The sequence below is a fragment of the Pangasianodon hypophthalmus genome, chromosome 12 (assembly GCF_027358585.1).
Source record: "Pangasianodon hypophthalmus isolate fPanHyp1 chromosome 12, fPanHyp1.pri, whole genome shotgun sequence".
Taxonomy (NCBI): Eukaryota; Metazoa; Chordata; class Actinopteri; order Siluriformes; family Pangasiidae; genus Pangasianodon; species Pangasianodon hypophthalmus.
The window spans coordinates 21680149-21705450 of NC_069721.1; the positions used below are offsets into that span (position 1 = coordinate 21680149).

At 38.4% G+C, this 25302-nt stretch overlaps 1 protein-coding gene and 1 long non-coding RNA gene across 3 annotated transcripts in view; one reads left to right on the forward strand and one right to left on the reverse strand.

Annotated features, from left to right (window-relative positions):
• The window catches only part of LOC128319585 (uncharacterized), a 71396-nt gene that overhangs the window by 43702 nt on the left and 2392 nt on the right, over positions 1-25302 (reverse strand). The window lies entirely within an intron of this gene.
• On the forward strand, positions 1334-25036 carry kcnj16a (potassium inwardly rectifying channel subfamily J member 16a). The gene is made up of 2 exons (XM_026915418.3): positions 1334-1826; positions 22755-25036. The coding sequence occupies exon 2, from the start codon at positions 22764-22766 to the stop codon at positions 23880-23882; it is 1119 nt and encodes a 372-aa protein (XP_026771219.1). The 5' UTR covers positions 1334-1826; positions 22755-22763; the 3' UTR covers positions 23883-25036.

Genomic DNA, 25302 nt, shown 5'->3' on the forward strand with positions numbered 1-25302 from the left:
AGCTCTCAGGTGGCTCTTGGATTAGGGCAATAACAAGAGACACAAACTTCTTTGTCAATCCAAGCACAACTTTCTTCTCTGTTGAACAACTTTAGAACAGGATTTAAGAGTAAAGCCCTGCTTTTGGAGCACTGTTTAAGCTTTCTCACAGAAAGATAACAATGCTTCCTGGATGTCTTGCCAGCTTTTCTTCTCTTATGTGTAGTTTGCAGTGATTTAGACAGGTAAAGGTATTGCAAAGGTATTATAATAATAATAATAGTAATAATAATAATAATAATAATAATAATAATAATAATAATTATTATTATTATTATTATTATTATTATTATATGAAGCCAATTGTATAGTTAGTACAAGCCAGTGTAGAGTACTGGATAATTGGTATGCAAGGATATTTCTTGATATAAGTGGTATGAGCAGTTGCTAAGGGCCCCCAGAGCACCAGGAAACCCCAAGATTGTTAAAACAGATATGCAAAAAAGCATTCTTTACTGTCATTTGGTGAAAAAAGGTTATGTGTTAGGCAGTTGCAATGGCCCTGTGTAATGTGAAAAGAATAGAAACTACAGTTTATGTAACTAAATTAGGTAACTAACATCAGAAGATCAAGAAGAATCTATCACATTTATTTATATCTATGTGGGGCAGAAAAACACAAAAAGAAAAAAACAGAAGTGGAGAAAGGGACCAAAAACACTATTGGATTTAATCCATTTGTCCACTTTCTTGCTTCTGCTTGTTGATGTATTTAAAACAGAAAATGGCTAAATAGTGAGAAGTTTTAACACTAAGTTCGAACACACGCCAAATTACTAGCTTGTTACTACTAGCTATGACAACAGTAGCCTGCTGGCTTTAAAGATCATCACCGGTCAGGTGGACGAAACTAAAACCTACAGTTCTTTTCACAACTATAGCAACTCAGATGATTATAGCCAATTAAGAAATGATTTTCCTGAGTTCAAACCTTTCACCATGCTAAGTATTTATTTATCTATCTATCTATCTATCTATCTATCTATCTATTTATTTATTTGCCTTGTTTGGAGATTTAATTCCTTGTGTATATAGTTCTTGTTCAGTTGTTTTTTATTTTATTGTTTATTAAACTGTTTTCCCTCATCCAAGATAATGAAGTAAATCTGTTCATTCTTTCACATGAAATAATATGATTGGTGGGGGTGGGAATCCCTAAGAAGTATGCTGTCTCTTAGAGCCCTCAGATGTTCAGAAATGGCCCTGTTTGTATGATTGTCTAGCATAATATTTTAAAATAGGCCATGTTGTTGACTTCCCAGCCCATATTACTCCTGCAATACTTTCCCTCACCCTCATCAAAAGTAATCACAATTTTGTTTTGACAACTGTAACTGAACCATTTCCTTGTTTTCTAGATACAGTTCTTGAAATGCCTCAGTCATTTACAAAGGACAGGTTATTGTCTAATGGAGGACAAAGTGTAATATTAGACATAAACAAGCTGTGCAGGCACATGCGGTTTGTCTTTAGTGCCGGTTTCTAAAAATAAGTCAAGTTTTCTTATTATTTTGATTAGCTGCTGGCATAGAGGTGATTGTCCTCACATAAGACTTTAAAGCTAACTACACAAACATGCACACACACACACACACACATACACACACACACACACAGCAACTTTCACCATCTGAGACATGTGAGTCAGTTTCTTAGTAAAGGTACAGGTGGGTTGGTTCTTTCACACACTCTTGCCCAATCCAGGCTCTGCTGTTGGCTGAGATTGAGTGTCGTCTTGCTTACAGGTCCTCACACCTCACAATTCGCAAGGAAGAGGGACAGCTCAGGTAAGCTACTTCTTCTCCTCTCAAAGGTGTGTGTATGTGCATATTTTGATGTATGAAGACTTTGCACTTCTTCTAGTAAAAAAACCAAACCATTTATTTTAAGGACATTGTGAGGACATGAATACGAACAAATCAGCCAACCAATAAAACTGTCTCGAGCATCAGCTCGTGGCCAAAAGATTAACCCACGGCCTTATTAAGCTGTGGATTGTGGGTGCCTGGCATTAGGAAAATTGTGAGGTGTGGTTAGAAACTTGTATCCAGCAAATACTCAGCCCAGACTTCCAACACCCTTCTTTATTCTGGGGGTTTGCGGTTCCTATTTTCCTGTTGGAGTCAGGCTGGGAATCGGATGTGGTGCGTGTGTGTGTGTGTGTGTGTGTGGATAAATGCCCTCTGGGTAGACTGAAGGCCATGGGAGGATTGTCCCCAAGATGAAATGACACAAGAACAGATTGCAGTTTGATCCATTTAAATCACAGAAAGTCAATCCCACAGGAAAAAAGTGCAATCTGCCAACAGGCCGCTCAGGATCTCAAAACTAGACGAGGTTTTAGGAGGTTTTTAGATTGACACATACAACTGTTGATAACTTCAACCGACAACTGTAATATTTAGTGGTTTGGATATTAATATATGGGCTTAAAAACAGTGTATGTTATTTTAAATGCACCAGACTTTACAGCCAGGTGCTTTACAGCACTGTAGAAATTTTATGGCAGAATCAATTTTTTTCCCCATTATAAACAACCCTAATTTTTCACAAGTGATTTTTTTTTCATACACCATAAATCATAATGTCAAATTCCAAGGAATGCCACAAACCAGCTGGTGTTCTGAATCATTCACTGACATTCATCATTGCTTTGCTATTCTTTTTTCCATTTCAAACATTTCTTAACCATTCAGGGTTTTTTTTGTGTGTTTATGTGTGTCTGTCTGTCAAACACAGTCTAGTTATCCAGCATAATTTCATGTCTATTGACCTACACTGATTATTTTATTTTATAGAAAATTAATACAATTATTAGAAGCTAAAAATCTTGTTTGAATTTTTCCACCACAATAAAGAACATTCACAGCTTTTAAAGCCAACATCATCATCTCAGTGTTCAGTAACTGGGAAGTGTTTGGGTAAATCACTAAGCACTATGCAAAAACGCCATCAACTGTTTTTGTTGCTGTACTGATTTAGTGTACCAACACCCAGCTAACAGGGTTTTAGTTTAATAGTATTCTTACATGCTGATCTATTTGTAGTAGAATGCGTATATGTTTTTGGTAGAGGCTATAAAACTATTCTGGATAATGGCGTCTGCTAAATGGTGTTAATGTAAATTACTGTACTTATTAAATTACTTACTGTAAATTATCTGTTACTATTTACAAATTGCATGACATAGAAAGTGTAATCCATTAATACTTACTTACTTATTAACAACTTTTGGACAACTATTGGACTACATCTGCTACAATAACTGGCTATTTAGACATACACTTTATTGACTACATATTTTATCATCAAAAAATAAAACCTTGCAAAGTAAAATCTAAGTCAAGTTCTGAGTGAGTTACCGGAGAGCTAGGCATGTGTCTCTTAATAAATTACAGTATGCTGTAGTTGCATAATTTCAGTAATGTTATTTACTGTTGAAGAAACAATTATTTATGTAGCATGATTTCAAATTAGAGCATGCAAAATTCAGTACTAATTACAGTACTAAGAGGAATCTTAAGCAAATCTACATCAAGTCATCTTCAGAGAACTGTTATGCAGTGTTCCAACCTGAGCCTATCTATTTGGTCCTAGCTATTATCAGTGTACTACAGACAGACAGACAGACATACTACATCAGTCTACTGAATTTATTCTACTGGTTTTTTCTAAATGTATCCTGATTTATATAAAGGTACAGTAGCATGTTTCTACCCAACAATGTATTGCTGAGGCAGCAGAGATGAAGTGAGATGTGATGCCTTATCCACTTAACCTTATGCCAAAGTACAGCACAGATCAGTCCCTAACAGCCTGTTTTTTCCTCCTCTAACTCATGTTGTGCAACCTCTCACTTTGCTAAACTTAGCCTTCACGTTCCGGTGCATGGCATCCTTTTGTTGGTGAAACTTTAGCTAAATAATGTACACTTGACTTCCAGAGCACTGAAACAGTCAAGGTCAGAACAGGCGAGTTAGGACCTTGGGCAAATCACGGCATGGTTCTGTGCCGGTGAACCCTGAATGGCTGGAAGAATGTTATTTGTGTAAAGTGCGCATGTAATGGACTTGTAAGGGCCTGGAGCAGTACAGGAAACATAATGGCAGTGCTGGAGCACAGACTGCTGCCATATGACCCAGATGACCAGAAGCTGAAGGCCATGTTCCATGTCACTTCCCATGAGCAGCAGCGTGTAGAGAAATCAAACAGCAGAAAATGACTGCATGGAAAATTGAAGGGGTGGCTCATGCATGTATTTAGCATACGGAAGTTTGTACAGAATCTTCCTGAAACACTATCTGTTAATGATGATTTGTAGCATGGATACAGAATCAGGTTTGGGAGACAAATGGAGATATAATCAAATTGTGTCTGTGTATAATTGTGCTATGTCTATATGTGGCCATATATCTCTATACATGGCATCCACTCTTGCCTGAGTGTGGAGGATCACTCCACCTGCTGCTGTGTACACGCTGTGATTTATGTTGATTGAATGCACACTATTCTAATACACCACGTTACATAGTTTCTGTTTTGAAGTAATACTCGTGTAACATGTAATCGCTACTAGATACACAAGGAATAAAACACTTGGGAGCATGCTGTTATAGGAAAATAATCGGGGGGGGGGGGGGGGGGCTGGTGTAGTCTGATGCAAAGCAGAGTTACTGTTACAACATTTATAGATACATTTAATGTTATGGAACATCCACAAAACAAATTAGTTCCTCTTATCACTTACATTATAAGCAGTCTCTCACCAGCCTCTTCTTTCCTCTCATGAAGTTAATAAGGGAAAATGCAGCTTGCTCAGTTACTGAAAAACTGCAAGCTTCTCTATCCTGAAGATTTTCCTTCTGTTTTAAGGCTTTAAATATACAGCCTCAGCTCTAACTTTACAAAGCATTGACAAGAACAGACACTAACGACCTAAACACCATGGATATGAAGGTTCAGTATAAAGAAAATCAATAAACAATAAATTGGACATTCTCAGAATATTAAAACAAGACATAGAAATATTAAAACAAGCTAGAATATTAAAACAATATTAAAACATTGAAACAAGACATATACGCACCAGCCTACATACATCAGCAAATCAATGACCTCCAAAGAGACAAAAAAAAAACCTCTATCACCAACCAGACAGAAATGCTGAAGAAAAAAGAAAGAAATGAAAGAGACAATACTAGATATACAAACCAGAAGCATGCGAGACAATCTAATTTTTTCAGGAAAACCGGAAAGCAACATGACAGCACAGAAAATCTCATCAAAACTTTCATGCAGAGCGAGCTAAATCTTCCAACCGAGACCATTAAAAACACCACATTTCATCCTGCCCAACGCCTCAGAGCCAGATCACAAAACCGACCCAGACCCATCATCGCTAAAGTTGAACATTACCAACAAAAAAGAACTAGTCAAGAGTAAAGGAAGAGAACTAAACCAACTTTAGCCTCACTGACCCGGTCCCCTGGGAAATAAACAAACGGCGTAAAGTACTGTATCCTCTGTTCAAACAGTTCAGGCTATCTGGGAAACGTTTGTTTGGTTTTAGACAAACTCTACGTTAACAGTCAGCTTTTCAAAAGATACCAACACTGCACCATGGCTCTTCTAAAAGAAAAAGAGTCCAGCAATGATGGATCTACATGTGAAAATGCCTATACTAAATTTGAGTGAGTAGTACACAAACTTTTAAGCCAACCTAAACTGTACCGTGGAACACACACACTCAATCTGTCTCTTCCTTTCTCTCTCTCTCCCTCTCTCTCTGTGTCTCATGTCTCACTCAGATGATCCTCCATTTTTCATACAGTGCTGTGAAAAAGTATTTGCCCCTTCTCCTTTCCTCCATTTTGCATGTTTGTCACACTAAATGGTTTCAGATCCTCACACAAGATGCAACGTAAGACAAGAACATGTTTTTAAATAATCTTTTCATTTATTAATGGAAAAAGCCCCCCCCTCACATACACTCACACACAGACATAAGCAACAACTGTAAATAAATGCTTCCCATAACTGGAGATCAGTTTTTACATTGCTGTGGAGGAATTCTGGCCCACTCTTCTTTGGAGTATTGCTTTAATTCAGCTACACTGGAGGGCTTTTGAGAATGAACTGCCTGTTTAAGGTCCTGCCACAGCAGCTCAGTGGGGTTCAAGTCAGGACTATGCCACTACAAAACCTTAATTTCTTTCTTTTGAGCCATTTGGACTTGCTCCTTTGCTTTGAATCATGTTCTTGCTGAATAAGCCAATTGCTTCAGAATCATGGTTCCGTCAATTATGGCAAGTTGCCCAGACCCTGAAGCAGAAAAGCATTTCCTACACCACATGTTCCCAACCCTGGTCCTGGAGTACCCCCTGTTCTGCACATTTTAATGTTCTCCCAGTTCTAACACACCCACTTCAACTCAGGAAGGAATGTTAATTGGCTGATTAGTTGAATCAGGTGTGTTGGGAACAGGGAAAAATAATAAAATGTGCAGGGCAGGGGGTACTTCATGACCAGGGTTGGGAACCTGTGCCCTACACTATCACACTACTACCACCATGTTTGATGTTCTTATTGTGGAATGCAGTGTTAGCTTTATACTGTGTTAGCTTCGTGTCTTCCAGTAAGTTCCATTTTTGACTCATCAGTCTACAGAACTATACCCCAACAGGCTTGTGGGTCATCAAGGTGCTTTTGGCAAATGTGAGATGAGCGTTTATTGGTTAGTAGTGGTTGTGACCTTGCAACTCTCCATGGATACCAATTTTGCCCAGTCTTTTTCTAATGGTGGAATCATGAACAGTGAGCTTACACTGTAGGAGGCGAGTGGGGCCTGAAGTTCCTTAGATGCTTGTCTGGGTTCTTTTGTGACTTCCCAGATGAGTTAATGCACTCTTCTAGATTCTCCACTGTTCCAAGTTTTCTCCATTTGGAGATAATGGCTCTCACTGGGGTTAACGAGGGTCCCAGAGCCTTAGAAATGGCTTTGTAACCTTTTCCAGGCTGATATATTTCAATAACTTTCTCTTCTCTTCTGGAATTTCTTTTGATTGAGGTAGAGTGTGCTGCTTGATTAGCCCTTTTAGCCTACTTCATATTGCTGGAAAGGTTCTATTTACGTGACATTTAAATGGCAGCTGGCAGGGATCAAGCCTTGGTGTGTCTAGTCTAATTAAACTCAATTATCAATTAAATTTTGTTAATTCATTATTGAGTAACTAAGTGGGTAATTAATTTTCTACACATGGCCATGAAACAATCATTTAAAAACTGTATTTTGTATTTACTCAGGCCATCTTTGTCTTATATTACATTTTGTTTGAAGAGCTGAAACCAATGTGTAATAATTGAGACAAATATGCAAAAATAGAAAAAATCGGGTACTGATAATTTTTTTTTGACACAAATATTTTTTCATGGCACAGCAAGTTTTTCTCTGTATTACAAGAATTCTCCTCATCATCAATTATCATTGGGGAGATTTCAACACAGTCTCCAAGATCAATCTTCAACACCAACCCTTCAACACCAACACTTCCTTGTAAGCACATCTATCAACCCAGAGATATCCAATAGCCAATAAACCCTATTGTGGTATGGGAAAATACCCCAATTAGCCTAAAGCTGAACAATTAAATATGATTGGGTGGAGCTTTAATACCTCCTGCTCAATGATAATGATTTCAACCATCAAAAGCAGTGCAGAGAGAGATCGCAGACAATATAATTAGAAAACAATTGGCATCAAAAACTGAAATACATACACACCTACATACCAAATCCCACAGGCCAAACTACAAAAGAAATTAGAGAAATTACACTCTAACTAAATATTATTGCAATAAAATAACCATATAAAGCATAATAATCAATCAGGAAAATAACTAGCAAATCCCCTTAAAAACATGACAATCAATGCATCCTTGGAGATACTGAAACATTTTTGATTATCAGTCCCCAAACTAAATAAAGAGCAAAAAGAATGTTAGAAGCACCAATATCCTGCAAAGAATATGAGAATGCACTAAAGCAACTACAAAACAACAATACTGTAATACAACAATACTGAACACAGGTGGCTTTCCTGTTGAATTCTGAAACACATTTAGACAACAGAATATGAATACTACTTTAATCACAGTACCACCTAAGCCTAATAAAGCACCAAGTCTGTGTCCTAGATATCGCCCCATTTCTCTAATCCGCACTGATATTAAAATCATCAGCAAAGCAATAGCTTCTAGCTACTCTCATCTCATTCACTCAGATCAGACAGGCTTCATTAAAAGAAGACATTCCTCAAACAACAGGCTGATGTGTGATCAGTCTAGTAAACAGCTCTCAATGCCAAAACTTAGATACCATTATACTATTTCTAGATGCAGAAAAAAAAACATTCGATAGAGTCAACTAGACCTTTCTCTTTGCAGCTTTCAGCGAATCATTTCTACATTGAATCGCCACCCCGTTTGCTTTATACAATCTGCTTTGTATGTGACCAATAGTATGTGGACACTGGACATCTATGGTTTTTGGCAGACGCCCTTATCTGAGCAGTTGAGGCTTAAGGGCCTTGCTCAAGGGTGCAACAGTAGCAGCTTGGCAGTGCTGGGATTTGAACTCACGACCTTCCAATCAGTAATCCAAAATCTTAAACACTATCATCCACCCACATGTGCTTGCTGGAACAGGTTTGGGCCTCTAGACATTCTCGAAATTCATGTGCCTCTAATTTTGTGGCAAAAGTTTGGAGAAGGCCAACATATGGGAGTCATTATCAGGTACCACATACTTTTGACCATATAGTGTTCAGTGAATAAAAAAAGGTCTACACACTTGTGTTAAAATGGCAGGTTTTTAAATCATGTCAGATCTTTTCCCACCTTTATATGTGAAATTGCAAATTATACAAATAGAGTTCAAAAACAGAAAAGATCTGAAATATTTAGGGAAAAAAGGAAAAATAAAAACATACAATAACCTAATTGCATAAGTGTGTACACCCCTAAACTAATACTTTGTTGAAGCAACTTTTGATTATATTACACCACTCAGTCTTTTGGCTAAGAGTCTATCAACGTGGCACATCTTGACTTGGCAATATTTTCTCACTCTTTCTTGCAAAAAAATTCTAGATCCATCAAATTGGAAGGACATCTTCTGTACACAGCCTGCTTCGGGTCACCATCACCATCTTCTTTTGGTTAAGCCATTCCTTTGTTGTTTTGTATGTATGCTTTGGGTCATTGTCGTGTTGAAAGGTGAAATTCCTTTTCATCTTCAGCTTACTAGCACACACCTGAAGGTTTTGCTCTAAAATTGACTGGTATCTGTAGCTATTCATGATTCCCTCCACCTTGACAAAAGCCCTAATTCTGGCTGAAGAAAAGCAGCTCTAAAGCAAGATTCTGCCCCCACCCACGCTGCACCGGTGCTCTTTTGGTGCTGTGCTTTTTTGTACTTAATATACCTTTTAGACTTATGGAATTATTATACCTTTTGGAATTGGTCTCATCAGATCGTAACACATTTTGCCGCATGGTTTGAGGTGATTTAGTTGAGCATGAATGCTTTTTTTGTGAGAAAGGGCCCAGACATGCGAACAATACAAGAGACTGTTGTCACATGCAGACAGTAGTCAGAACTTGTCAGGTAATTTTACACTCCCTGGTAATTTTTCGCCTTGTCCTTTTGTAAATTTTGGAGGGACGTCGTGTTCTTGGCAATGTCACTGTGGTACCCCACTTTCTCCACTTGTTGATGATGGCCTTCATCGTGTTCCGTTGTATATCTAATTTTTTGGAAATTCTTTTATACCCCTCTCCTGATCGATACCTTTCGACAAGTGAGATACCGTACACGCTTTGGAAAATCTTTGTGGACCATGGTTTCAGCACTCGGATCACAAGGAGATGTTAAGAGAATCCTACAGAAACAGCTGGTCCAGCAGCAGTTCAAAGAGATGTGGAGGTTTCACATGTCCTGGAGGTAGCACCTGTTTGCCCCACCCTCCCTGGATGGTAGTCATCGTGTGATAGAGGAGAACTAGATAGTAGGGGGAATTGGCAAACTAAATGCCAAATTTGCTTTAAATAACCAAGCAAACCACCTCGGAACAGATATTTCCTCCAGGCTGTCAGTGCGTTCGAAAACTTTGTACCACTCCTCAAAATAACAGAAGGCAACCTAATCCAGCAGACGACACTCCCAATATCAATCACTTGGATGTACTGCAGCAATAAAAAAAAAGTCATTCATTCCGATATTTCGCCTTTTAAACCTGAAGAAACACAGGAAATCAATGTGGCCAAAAAAAAAAAAAAATCTCATGTGGTATAAAAATCCTAGTTAAAACATGTCATATCATTTTTGCACCAGACCTAAATGGCACTTAATCCACAACCTGAAGCACTTAAAGCATCTTCAATACCAGGGAAAGGACAGACTACACTGCGTACATGAAATGCTTTGCTTGAGGTGAAACTGAAGCTATTGTTGAAAGTACTATAAAAAAACCTTAAAATTCCAATTACTAGAACAGAGGACAGTCATTAGTTTCAATGCCTGCTGCATTTGCCCCTAACATTTAAGAGATTAGGGATATATCTGTATTTTATTAGAATTAAATGAATTTTGCTGACAATCTTTGGTAAGTATTGAAAATCTGTGTGTGTGATCAGTGTGATGTCTTTTGAATTTGTGGCTCTTTCTTGTACTTTTGCTTTTATATTTTAAGTAGATTAAGAAGTTTGTACTTTTGCACTTTAAGTGAAGAATTTGAAGCTATACTTTAACTTTTACCAGAGTATGAGTGTTTGTCAGGACATCACAGTCAGCAAACTCAGTTTCCCAGAACACACCACCGCCTACAAACAGGGCCACTACTACGCAGTCACCTGACTTCTAAACTATGCACACTTGTCAGTACTCATTATCGGCACTATATATTGGACTTTCACACACACTATCACAATGAAGTAAAGTGAAGTAGCCTTGAATTTCTGTGTTCGCTGTTCTGGTTTTTTGACTTTTGCTAGCTTCTTGACTTTCGTGTTTTGTCTGAGCCCTGGTTATTCTGTTTGTGCCTTGCCTGACCTAGTCTGTGTTTTGACCCTGATCTTTTGACCCATCTGGTTTTGGATTTGTCTGCTATTTCATTCAAATGTATTCCCAACTACAACTGCATCCGTCTCACTCTCCTACATTATGACAGTTTTTGTGTGTTTAAGTAAGGAATCACTAAAGTAAAATTGGTTCAACTTTGGAATTTTGTAAACAGAAGATTAAACAGAGTATTTAAACCACACTGAAGTCAGCAGTAGGACATCATGTTTTATAAAGTGACAACTCCTTGTACTACAGTTAGGTTGGGTTTATAGTAGAATTGCCTATGCTTACAATCATAATAAAGTATTAAGTGTTGTTATTGTTCATTTCAGACAAAAAATTGGCCTGTTAAATGTGCATATACCTTTCTATCTTCTAGATTTATCTAAAATTGCTGCATTTAAAAAATAAATAATAAACAGACTTTAGCCTTGCAGTGCCCCAATGGAGATCAAGTGGATGAGAAATTTAGGTCTTGAGATGGAGTAAGGAGGTTTTGATGACCTCATGGGACACATATTTTTTTCTATTAGTCCTTATTGAATTTTAAGCATGTAAGGAATCAACAGTTGGCTCTATTTAAACCGTGTGTAAGGATGTATTGTCCTTAAAAACCTGCCTTAGGGAACATAGAAAAGGCTTTGTCTATGGACAGACATGCATTTTCATTAATGGAATAGGCATAAATTAAACAAATTAAATTAAATTACATTAAATGTACACAGTTTCCCACTTACCTCAAATGCAACTGACCAGCCAAGACATGTTTAGTACCTGAGGACTTCTGAAGAAGGCTTTAGGCTGTACAATTATAGCAGTCTTTTAAGATCATTACTTCTCTCACTGTAAGAGATGATCCCAATAAAACCTTGGCCAAATTCTTTAACAGACTGTGTGTTTTCTATGTCTGATCAGAAGATGAAGAACCTCTAATAGCAGACCTGTGATTAAAGAAAATTGCTATGTTCTGCTTACATCATGAAACATTCAAAGTGAGCTTGGGTAATTAGGATATATATTTCTGTCTATTAACATGTTTCATTTGTGTTTCGCAATTGCATGACCACATTTGTAGCTGTCCCGTGAGTTTCACCTAATCCTACGCTGTCCTCCTACTGGTGCCTTTTCAACGAGCGCCGTGAACACATCACATTATGCATTCTAAGACCGCCAATCTCAAGTCACATCCAAGGAATCTTTTTTACAACATGCAATTTTTTTCTGCAATAGCAAAATCGGGCTGAAGATCATACAGTGTAGTGCTGGCTTTTTTTGTTGCACTGGAGATGCAAGGCTAACGAATGAAGCTTATAGCTACCACTTTAGCATTGTGCAAACTGCATGCTAAAAATGACAACTGCCTCAAAATATGTGAAGCAGTATCTCAGACATTTTCATGTGGTTTCTAACTCTGTATTAGACACTGTTCCCTATAAATACAGACTTGTATAGCTAAAACCAAGTCATAGTTGTGTGTGAAACCAGTGGTTCTCAAACCAGTCCTCAGAACCTTCCAGACCATTCACGTTTTGGCTCTATCCTAACTTACACAGAAGGACTTGGTTTAAACCGAATTGAATTGACAAAGTCTACAAGTATTATGTGTTCAGGGAAAAAGCATCATAAAATACAATCACTAAAAAAACATTACTTAGTTCGCAAATTAAACAATTTCAACTAACTTCAGCATTACACATACATATATCTGAACCCAACAGGAAAAAATCTGTACGTCATGTACAGCACTGGATGACGCCATTATAGAAGATGGGACACAAAAGTGATACAACAAGACACATGTTTACAATTTTTAAAAATTTATTGCGCATCTTACTGACCTGCTCTATGTCATGCGAGACACATTACCTTTACCAGTGTGCAGTGGGATGGATACCAGGCTGACATTCTGTCTATGTCTTCTGAGACTATGCTGTAGAATCTGGCAACCGGAGCTGTGCCTGTGTCCAGGAAAAAGCCAGAGTCTACATTTATCAAGAAGCAGAGAGTCATGAACTGTGACCAGTCATGCCTTCTGTCATGATTGTACAGATATTATAATCATGGGTTGCTGCTAAATCAGCACTCTTGATTTGATTCACACTTGTCAGTTCAGTGCCAGGGCGGGGTTAGTGTTTAGCACTGAGCACGCTAGTAGTGGTTTGGCTGTTACGGATCTGTCTTTTGCCTGTGGATTGCACTTTGGGCTGCTTCCAGTTTCCATCTTTTCTGTTCTCTGCCCCTGTCTCACTCCGGGTGTGTGTGGAGTTTCCTCGACCGGCTACGGGCCAGAATTCTGCACTCCACCCAGACGACAGTCACTTTACGCCTTGCCAAGGCGTGTTAAGCCATCACAGTGCTGGATCAACACAGAAGCAAGGGAATGTGGGTGGCAAGAAGACAGGACGACCAAGCAGGAGTCTCTCTGTCTCAGCTTAGCAAGTGTTTTATATTAGATTACATGCTTTCACCTAAAAAGATCCAGCTTAGAGATCCATAAGCCACTCTAAAGATAGATTCATGAGTCATTTATAGATTGAAAATTTGCTCCCTTGGCTCCCAGCCACAAATGACTGTGGCATTGCTGGGATTCAAACTCGTGATCTCCTGACAATAGGGTGAACACATTTCTGTTGTGCCACACAGGAGCCTAGTCTAATTTTTAAAATATGCTACACTAAATTTGCATAGGTACATCATTTACTAACCTGGGGTGGCCAAATCAGTAGCCCAGGTGCTAGGGACAAGCAGATTTCTTGTTTGGGCTATTAGTTATTTTATATATGTCTGGTAGAAAAAAAAATATCAATTAGGTTTTCCAAGCAACCAAAACATAGGACCGAACTGAACACTGGAGCAAAATGAAAAAATTAATTTTGCCTGCTAATGAATTTATGATTTGTCCGCCCCTGAAAGCAGAGGTGTATTCAAGTGTATTCACACTTTATAACTGCAAAGATGTAACTGACATCTCCTCAGGGCTGTTATGTGATACAGTGATGCAGATGTGAATAAAATGCAGCAGGGAAAGTAATAATTGTAGTAATGAGGTAATAATTATCCTAAATATACCTCAAATAGCAGACACAAATATTGACTTTGGCATGAAATAAAAGGAAGGCTGCACAGAATAGAAGACGCAATGCCATGCAACAGCTAAAAATTCTGCAACCTGCCAAGATCATGCTTTGTTGCGAGGAGGTTTGCATCTCCAGGCAACTGATCTATTATGATAAACTGTATTGACAATGAACACAGAGGAAAGCAATGGCGGGAAAGTAAAGAGAATCGCAAATGGTAAACATTCCCAGATTGTCTATCTTAAAATAGACCTGGAAAGGAAGGAATGAGTACTCGTCAATTGAATGACAGACAGGAATACAACAGAACACATGAACAAAATTATGACACACAAAAAAAAAAAAACACTGTGGAAAAACTATTGAATGAATTCTCTCCATCTCCTCTGACCATTGGCACTACACGCACACACCACAGAATCCGCACTCACTCACATACACAGTACATGCCGTTTCTCTCAAGACTATTTGTGCAGCATTCAAAATATCCAAATTTTTCACATTTATCTAAAAAGGGACGAAGAGAATTTTGCCCATCAGACAAAATTATCGTGAAAGGAGAGAGGGAGAGAGAAAGTAGAGACAGTCAGACAGCTTTCTGATACATAGCAGACAATTTTGCTTAATTACTTCCTTCAACATTAAGAGTAGGAAAGCAGGCCGAACATGGGCACGCCAGGGCTGGGTGAGTGAAAGGCCATGTGGTCCACTCAGAGGCAGCATGCCTGCATCTGAACACAGCCACAGAGCTCCAGTGGCAGCCAGCAGTGAGCATGGACCGCTCATTTATCTGTCACTTCCAGGCACTGCTTCATGAGAGGAAATGGAAATAAAATTTTATCTGTGCGGCCGTAGTGATTCTGGTCTTGAGGCCTGGTATAAGGCCAGCTGTGATTGCAGTCAATCACGGTTGCTAGAAATGAATCCTACAGCCATATTAAATGTGAATGGGCTTGTTGTAGAAAATATATGTTCATGTATGTAATGTCTGCATTGTGTGTGTGTGTGCTTACCTTTGAAAAGCAGTATTATCAATTATGAATGTGTGTGTGTGTGTTGGGCATTAATCCACTCATTGAACACTACAGGTCATAGGCAATGCTAATGCAATGAACTCTGACACACAGCTTCAACAATAATTAAGGTGTGTGTGTGTGTGTGTGTGTGTGTGTGTGTACTTCTGAAAACTAGTATTGACAGATATGCACATAGGAGCATGTGTGGTAATCAGCTGACTCACTAAAGAGTACAGGTCATAGGCAATGTTAATGCTTTGAATGTTCATACATAATTCATTTCAACAATAATTAAAGATGTGTGTGTGTGCGTGTGTGTGTGTCTGTGTGTGTGTTTGTAGCGGATGTGTGCGCTCATGCATGAAATTAAGTCTAAACAACACAGTGCTGTTCTGCCGGGGAAAGTCCACAGTCAGTGCACTGATCTTGCACAATAGGCACTCACACTGTAAGTTCACGATAAAAAAACATTTCCACATTTCCACAATTACGGAACAATCTGTTTAAAAATGTCTGACTGGAAGCCACAGGCTTTCAATAAGTCCAAAGAATAGAACCTGGTCAGTGCTTGAGTAAGTGCAGTCTTGGTCATGATTTCCTAAATGCTTCTGTTGCTGACATATTAACTTTATTTGTTTAATACATATTTCTGTACTTAAGACCCATCACAAGCACAAGAAATGTTTGGTGGCCTGACATTTTGAAATTTTCTACTATATAGTTTTCTGAAAACTACATATACACTAGATCAAAAGTCTGGCTACTCAAAAAAAGTGAAAAGGGAGAAAATTACATTCCATCTGCAGTGCAGGAGCATCATGAACATTTCAACAGCTGGTCTGTGATGAACTGATTAGGCTTATATCCATTTCGCTACAACATGTAGTTATCCAACAACTTAATCAAAGCATGACTTCCAATGTCTGAGGAAATTACACTCAGCTAGCAAGGTTTTAGACCTCTTTAGGCAGACTAAATGTTTTAACACTGTGTTTGTTAAAGGTGCATTAGGTAAGATTAGCTTCTGCTTCAAAATTAGATCTCTAATAGTTAGGTGGGTTAAACATTTGAATGATTCCCACCCATATTCACGATGTTCCACCCCCAGGATTTCCGGTGGTGCATAGAGTATCTATAATATGACTGACAGGAGGCGCATCCAAATACAAACAAGCATTCTGGACCAGAAGTCTGTTTCCAAACTGGTTTTCTCGGCAGCTTAATACACTTTTGCTAAGGCCACAACTTAATTCATTGTTTTTTTTTTAATCATGTTCTAAATATCTTCCAGGTTATTTGTAGAAGTAAAGATTTTTTTTTAAAAAAATGACTATTGCACCTTTAAACTGCTTCCTTAGCTAACAGGATCTTTGCAGGAAGATACCCAAATCAAGATTAAAAAGTAAATAAAACTTTTCCATGCGGTTTTGGTGAAATATTTCTGATTTCTTTTTGCCTGTCAGCTAGAATTCTGCAACAGCAACATCTGACAGGTTCTTTCCCATGGTGTTTACATTCTAATAACTTCAAACCATATTTTACCAGGATACATGCAGTCACATGAAAGTTTTGACTAATAACAAATTATTCATTTTAGCAGAAATTAACTGTTTATATTCACATTCCTGTAGCCTCCTGGTTATTTGTTCATACGTAACCTCAAAATTCTGTCCTCGACATAGCCAACAGCTTCTTCATTACTGAATCACTCAAATTTCCAGACATCTATCCTGTTATTGTTGTTCATCGACTTGCTTTGCTTGTCCTTTGATTTAAATCAGCTGCTTCAAAATTTGTCAGTGAGTCATAGTCATCCTTGGGAAGATATCATCTTTCCTGGGATAAGCCAATCTAGAAATTTACTTGGAATCTTACTGAGCTTGTTTCCAGTCAGTTGCTGCATCAATCTTCCCAAAATTACAACTCAACAGCATTTCCTATTTTATGGTACTATATTCCTACTATATGTTGGCAACTCTTTCCAGAGGAAAATAGCTAAAGCACACTCAAAATGTCACTCAATGATGTCATAGACTAATTTGCATATTCACTGATTCATCATGATCACTGCTTTATAAAATTACAAATTAGGGTATATGAAGAAGGACAATTTTCTGAAGACACTTGAAATAGAACAGAATAGAGTTTTATGAGAATATAAAATTAATAGAATTTATTACTTATAGAAAGAAGTCATGGTCATGGCACCACAAACTAACCTTACACAATTACAGTTACTACACAATTACAAAATACTACCACTTTCTATCAAGAACCAAGACAAAAAGAAGCAGTGGTACTGAGTGATCATGAAGGAAACAGTTACAGATGGAATAACTTGCTTTTTTTTATTACTTGTAAATACAGCCAAGAAGAGAGTTTAAAACAAAAAATGAAGGGTGAGGGTGAGACAAACTTTGGTGATCAGTGATTGATCATTGGGAACAAGGGTGATCAGTGATTGGTCGCAAGCACAACTCAGTCAGACTTTACATACTGGCGGTGAGTCAAGTGAACCTGCTCTCATCTCATCTTATTCATGAGTGATGCAAAAAGAGTGCATGAGACTGATAAACAGATCAGTTCAGGGGGGCAGCAGTGTACACTCGCTGTGGTAGTGAAGCAGGAGCTCAGTTTTTGGAGGGAAGAGGGAGGGAGGATATGGGACTGGTGGAAACAAAGTTCCTCTGTAATCAAACCTGTGCTGCCATTAGTTGAGGGTAAATGGGTTAACATGACTATAGCCTTCAGGAATAGAAGGCACTAAGATTCCCAAGTAGCAGTTTGTGGTAGCCAATGTAACCTTGCCTCTTAACTGCACTAGCTAGTTAATAACCGAATTAACCTGGTAATCAAAACATCAACTTATCAATGCGATATGACTCCAGGGGTCGAGAGAGGAGTGCTTTATAAAGCTTTGTTTCACTATAGACAGGGTTTTTCTACCAATTCTGTTGGCCCTGGGGCTCTTTGAGCCTACTTTTCATCTCTGAAAAAATGCAAAACAAAACCGTCAATGAGTGGGGGGTTTTTACTTTCATTTGGGCACAAGCAAGCATTCAGATGAGGCTTGCAGGACAAAGACCACGTTCATTTATATGCAAAGAATTTTTGCCATTCAGTCATTCACCCTTAATAACCTCCTGGCAGGATTGTGGCGGTTATAAATTAGGCTACTAGTTTGTTGTTTGTTTTGGGAAATAGAACCTAAATTTGTTTGAATTTTGCAGGCAGGTACAAACAAAAATAATAATAGCCGGAGTAAAAAGAAACAGTCCCGCACATATCTCCAGTTCAGGCCAATTATGAAGTGGAGTAATGTAGCTGAGGTTGAGGGACTCTCCGAGGCAGAATTCACACACCATGCTGACAATGCTCTACCTCTGTGTTTCCTACCACAAGGTTTATATTCAATTAAAAAAAAAAAAAAAAACCTTCTTATTTAGGTTATACCCACTTTGGGTTTAAATCCATAAACTGATACAGATATAGATCTAAATACATCTGAAGGACTATACAGACACAGAGTCATTGTGGTACAACCCTACTGAGCATATATATCACCAGGGACAATATTTTAATCACATTGTTCTTGCTGCCAAAGGTTTGGTTAAAAAATTCAACCTGCACTTCACACTGCTGTGTGACATGAAGCCACTTACAGTGGATATAAAAAGTCTACACACCCCTGTGTAGGTTGCAGGTTTTCGTGATGTAAAAAATTAAATCAAGATAAATCATGTCAGATCTTTTTCCACCATTAATTTAATAAAGCAGCCAACAAAATTCAAGTGAAAAACAAATAGAAAGCTTTTAGGGGGAAAAAAGAAAATGTGAAAATCTTACAATAACCTGGTTGCAGAAGTGTGCACACTCTTTAACTTAAACTCTGTTAAAGCACCTGTTGTTTGTACTTAGTACATCTGATTTGACAATTTTATTCCACTCCACTCCAAAAATACTCCAGATCCATCAAGTTACAAGGGAATCTCCTGTGCGCAGCCTTCTTCAAGTCAGTCCACAGGTTTTCAATAGGATTTAGATCTGGGCTCTGACTGGGCCGCTCCAAAACATTGATCTTATTCTTCTGAAGCCATTCCTTTGTTGATTTGGATTTGTGCTTTGGGTCGTTATTGGGATGGAAGATGAAATTTTTCTTCATCTCAAGATGTCTAACAGAGGCCTTTCATTTTTGAGCCAAAACAGATTGGTATCCATGATTCCCTCTATCTTGACTATAGCCTCAGTCCTGGCTGAAGAGAAGCAGGCAACAGCATGATGCTGACACCACCATGCTTCACCATGGGTATGATGTTCTTTAGGTGATGAGCTGTCTTGTTTTGTTCACCAAACATGTATTTTAGAATTAGGCCCAAAAAGTTCTGCTTTGGTCTCATAAGACTATAACACGTTTTGCCATGTGGTTTGGCTTAATTTAGATGGGTATGAATGTTTTTTTTGGTTTTTTTTTTCATGAGAAAGAGCTTCCATCTAGCCACCCTTCCCCATAGCCCAGTCGTGAAGAATATGAGAGATTATTGTCACATGCAGGGAGTGACCAGTACTTGCCATATATTCCTTTAATGCTGCCATAGGCCGCCTCCCTGATATGTTTTTTACCTGTCTTTTTGTCAATTTTGTTAGAGGAATATCTTGTTCTTGGTAATGTCACTGTGGTGCCCCATTTTTTGATGATGGGCTTCACAGTGTTCCATGGTACATCTAATGTTTTGGAAATTCTTTGATACCCCTCTACTGATCGATAACTTTAAACAGTGAGATAAAGTACATACTTTGTAAGCCCTTTGCAGACAGATGAAATCAAAATGATGTCAAGAAAATCCTATAAAAACAGTTGATCTTTATTTGGGGTTAACCAGAATTACTTCCTTGATGCCAGGTGTATGATAATTACTTTTACACGTGACACTTCTGAGCAGAATCACATGCCCCATTATTAAAGGGTGTGCACTTCTGCAACCAGGTTATTGTAAGTTTTTACTGCTAAAACATTTCTATTTCTTTTTCAATTTTCAATTTTGTTGATTGCTGTATCATAATAAAGGTAGGAAAAAAACTCACATGACTTATCTTGGTTTCATGTTTTGATTTTTTTTATGTCACAAAAACCTGCAATTTTATATATGTGTAGATTTTTTATAATCACTATGTGTCACAGCTTATACACACTTCTGAGTCATGAAGGGAAATTGAAAACAGCACATTGCAGGGCAGGACTTAAAGTCTGCATCCAACCTAAATCAAAATCATTTAAACTTTTTTTTATTGTACGAGTCACTTTTTTGATTCTATGGCTCATAACTGATGATGATTATTGTATCCTTCAGATGGATATCAGATGTAGCATGTCTTAAAATGATTCCAATTAGGACTTATTATAAGGCTTGCTGATACTGATTCAACATTAAGGGACCACTTCCACCTAAAGAAGGGTTCACAATAACTTTTTCCCCACCTATAATGTGATAGTTATAGGATTTAGATCTGGCCTCTGACTGGACCATTCCAAAACATTGATCTTTTTTTCTGAAACCATTCCTTTGTTGACCTGGATTTGTGCTTTGGGTCATTGTCATGCTGGAAGGTTAACTTTTTCTTCATTTTCAGTTGTCTATCAGAAGCCTGCAAGTACCAAATTAGATTGGTATCTGAAGCTATCCACAATTTACTCTATCTTGACTACAGCCCCAGTCCCAGCTGAAGAGAAGCAGCATTGACTGATGCCTTCAGACAATGAAATCAAGTGCATACTTTGTAAGGTCTTCGTGGACCACAGCTTCAGCAATATGATGAATCCAAGGAGATCTTTATTGCCATTCTCTGTTGCTGATCTTATACAGCTGATCTTTATTTCGGGTCAATCAGAATGTTGACAGGTGTAAGAACATGAGTTGAAATGTGATTGGTTAATTCTGAACACAGTCACCTGCCCATTTATAAAAGGGTGTGCACACTTGTGCAACCAGGTTATTGTAAGTTTTTTCTTTTTTCCTAAAACATTCATATGTGTTTTTCACTTGAATTGTTTTGGTTGATCTATCACATTAAAGGTATAAAAAGATCTGACATGATTGGTTTCATTTTTTTACATCACAAAAACCTACAATTGTAACGGGGTGTGCAGACTTTTTATACATGTAGATGATGCCTCAGGAACTCCCAGTACCATTCCTGATCCAGCCCACTTGTACTAGTGGCCTTCTGAGAGCTGGTTTTCATTTGGCCTGGTGTTAAATCACTGCTGTGGAATGACCAGAGCCCCCTGACCACAAACCTTCCTTTATTCCACCACAACCAATCCTCACCACCTACACACAGGCAACACATCACTCATCCAACACAGCCTAAATTTGGCAACATTCATTCATTCAGTATCTGCTTTATCCTGGTCAGCGTTGCAGTAGGTCCTGAGTCTATCCCAGGAACAAACAGGTCGCCAATCCATCACAGGGCACCATGCACACACATTCACACACTCACTCATACTTAGGATATAATTGGCTTTACTGCAACTACCTGCATGTTTTTTTTGGACAGTGGGAGGAAACAAGAGATCCCAGAAGAAATCTAAGCGAACACTGGGATAAATATGGAAACTGTACAAAATAATCTCTTAGATTTTATTGTTTCTATTACACTTAAGGAACACTAATTTAAAAAAAAACACACACACACACACCCTTGGAATGATTTTTGAGTTTTCAATATTCTCCACATGTTCTTGGGGTTCTCCAATTCCCTTGCACCATCCAAAAAAGCATGCCTGTAAGTAGACTGGCTACTCTAAATTGCTCTGGTGTGTGAATTTGTGTGTGCTTGGTGCCCTGTGATGGATTGGCTTCCCATTCAGGGTGTATTCCCACTTCACACCCACTGTTTCCACAACCAGCTCTGGATCAACTATGACCCAGACCAAAATAGAACAGTTACTAAAGAGAAATGAATAAAGGAATCTTTAAATATCCAAAAAAAAAAAAAAAACTCTTGAGAAACCATTTTTGTAAATTATGGGTTCCCTTTGTAGCAAATGTAAAGCAAATAATATTGAAATATCTGTACTGGGATTATGTCATATTTTCTTGTTTTAATGTTCTTTGAGAATAATAAAATAGTCATCTCTGATAATGTAATATGCTTAGATAGTAAGCATCATAGACAAAATAAACATCCTTTCAGGTTTTAAAGTGCAGCACTATCCTTGTTTTACTAGCTTCAGACAGAATAATTGCAGGCACCATACAGTGTTATTTGAGAATCATTTATAACAGAGGTATTCAAGCCTGTTTTAGGAACCTGCCAAATCAAGGTCTTGAAGATTACATGAATATAAAAGCCAGGTGTGTAAGGCTGAACTAATGCCCAGTATACAGGGCAGCAGATTTCCAGGACACCCAAGGTTTAAACTGATGAAGGTCACCCTGTTACCCCATCAATATCAATCCCACAACTCTGACATGAGTCTGTTTATATTTCCTTATTTTAGGCCAACAGCATGAATTCACGAACAGTGTATTACTCCAACGTATGGACTGATGATGGCTACATCTCCACGAAGAGACGTTATGTGCATAAAGATGGCAGCTGTAACATAGCGTTCCGCCACGTGCCTGAGGAGTGGCTTTTATATGTGACAGACATCTTTACCACACTGGTGGAGATCCGCTGGAGAGTCATGTTCTTGACCTTTGCCCTCTCATATATCTTGTCCTGGCTCTTTTTCGGGATCCTGTTCTGGATTATCGCACTGATGCATGGTGACACAAAGGACTCAAACAATGAGCCATGCGTCTATGAGGTGAGAAGCTTTACAGCAGCCTTTCTCTTCTCTCTTGAGACACAGACTACCATCGGATATGGCTCACGCGGCATGTCTGAGAACTGCATGCTAGCCATCATTACTGTGACCATCCAGGACGTCATCAGCGTCTTCATCGACACCTTTGTAATTGGGATCGTTGTGGCCAAAATGGCATCAGCCCGGAAAAGAGCGCAGACGGTGGGATTCAGCAATACTGCCGTGATTAACCGTCGTAATGGGCATCTGTGCCTGTCATGGCGAGTGGGTGACTTTCGTAGAAACCACATGGTGGAAGGAACCACGCATGCCCAGCTGGTCAGATACATAGTGCACACAACTGGCAGAGCTGACATAACCTACCATGACCTTGAAATCCAAAACAGTCATGTCATTCTGGCCACCCCAGTGACTATCATCCACCAAATCAATGCCAGTAGTCCTCTGTATAAAATGAGACTGCAAGAGCTACGCAAAGACAGCTTTGACCTGGTGGTGACTTTCACCTACACAGATGATTGCAGTGGGATTCTCCACCAGTCACGCACGTCCTACACTCCCAGTGAAATCCTGTGGGGTCAGCAGTTTCAAGAGATGGTGAGAGTTACCCAGAAGTCCTACAGAGTGGACTATGCGGTCTTTCACCAAACAGTTAAAGTCCCACTGACGGAAAGCAGAGCTGAAGATTATGAACTAAACAAGCATCCTCCAAGCCGTAAACAAGACCCACAAATGGGCTGTTCTCTAGCAGTGGAGACTGAAGACATCTTAGGTCAAAACCATACCAGCACTGCTATTCGACAAGAAAAACTATAACAAACCATGGTATCTATAGGACTTTATAGTACTTAGGGTACATTAAAGGGGCAATAAATGTGTAAAGCTACGTATAAATACACACGAAGCGACATGAATAAATGAAATATATCATAAACACTTCAAGACAGCTATGTTAATGTTCAGCCATATATACATGTGGACTGTTAGATTCCAGCGTGAGTCATTCAGGATGTTCTAATTAAGCCTTTCCTCAAAATAGCATTTTATAAATAGAACTTGTAGACCACCTTGCTCAGGTATCTGATTCCACAAAATCACGAAATATGTGCAATAATTTAATGATTTATATTATTTATTATGCAGGCAATCCAAAGTGCTGTAGGACCATGCTTTATCTATTAAACAACATGATCAAACTTGATTGTCCATGTGCTTTAGAAAACTCACCCTGAAAAGTGGTTTGCTATATATTATGACAGAAATATAAACATGTAAAGAATCAGCTTCTTTAATCCTCTATGTGGCTAACTGGATTTGCTGTGCATTAGTGCTAAATGTTGGTCATTTCAGTGCCATTTGCTGAATTGTATTATCCATATGGTAAATAATGCAGTAAGGCTAACATTAAAGTGTTATGCATTGTGTCATGATACCATAGCAGGAAAATTTAAATTAAGTCTAACAGAATCATGTTTCAGCTTTTGCCTTCTTCCAAAATCTTCCTAATGACAACATAGTATCCATTTGGTAATAACATTTACAACTAAAAGGCTAAGGCAGAAATTTTGGATCATATGTTTTCAGGTTCACAGGAAACTATAATTCATGCTGTCTACACCACACACACGTTTTGAAACTGTTCAATCAGTATCATTACTGTATTTGTATGAAATTTTGGTCATTTGTATAAGGCCTACAATCAATAGCTCCAAAATGATGTGTGCCTTCCCAATTTCACAGTGCAATATGAGATTATTTTTAGATTCACTAATGTGACTAGTGACATTTGTGAGTAGTGACATGTCAGCTGACCCAGTATAGGTTGTAGATTATTCATAATGTCTTTCCTTAAACCTATTTTACACCAGACTCTGTAACCGTGCAAGCGTCAGTACCACGGTGGACGCAGGCACATTTCTTATGCTCGTAGTCAATCAGAGCATGCTGGCAGAATAAAGTATCATGCTATATTGTGCTGGCTCCTCATTACATAAACACATGAACTATATTTTGATTTTAAGGGTTTTGCACCAGGGGCACCCACAAAGTTGGTAATAACCCAAACTTCATTTTGTTAATAATCCAAAGAGCAGAGAAGGTAGATGGGAAATATATGTAAGGAATGTGACCATCACATATGCTGTTATAGGAAAATAATCCAGGATGGGGCGCTGTGACCACAGCAATTTGTTAACAGCTGCAATATTTATTTTATAAATTAATAAATGATCTTTTT

Coding starts and splice junctions, on each gene's coding strand:
- kcnj16a (XM_026915418.3), top strand. CDS start 22,764: ATGAATTCACGAACAGTGTATTACTCCAACGTATGGACTGATGATGGC.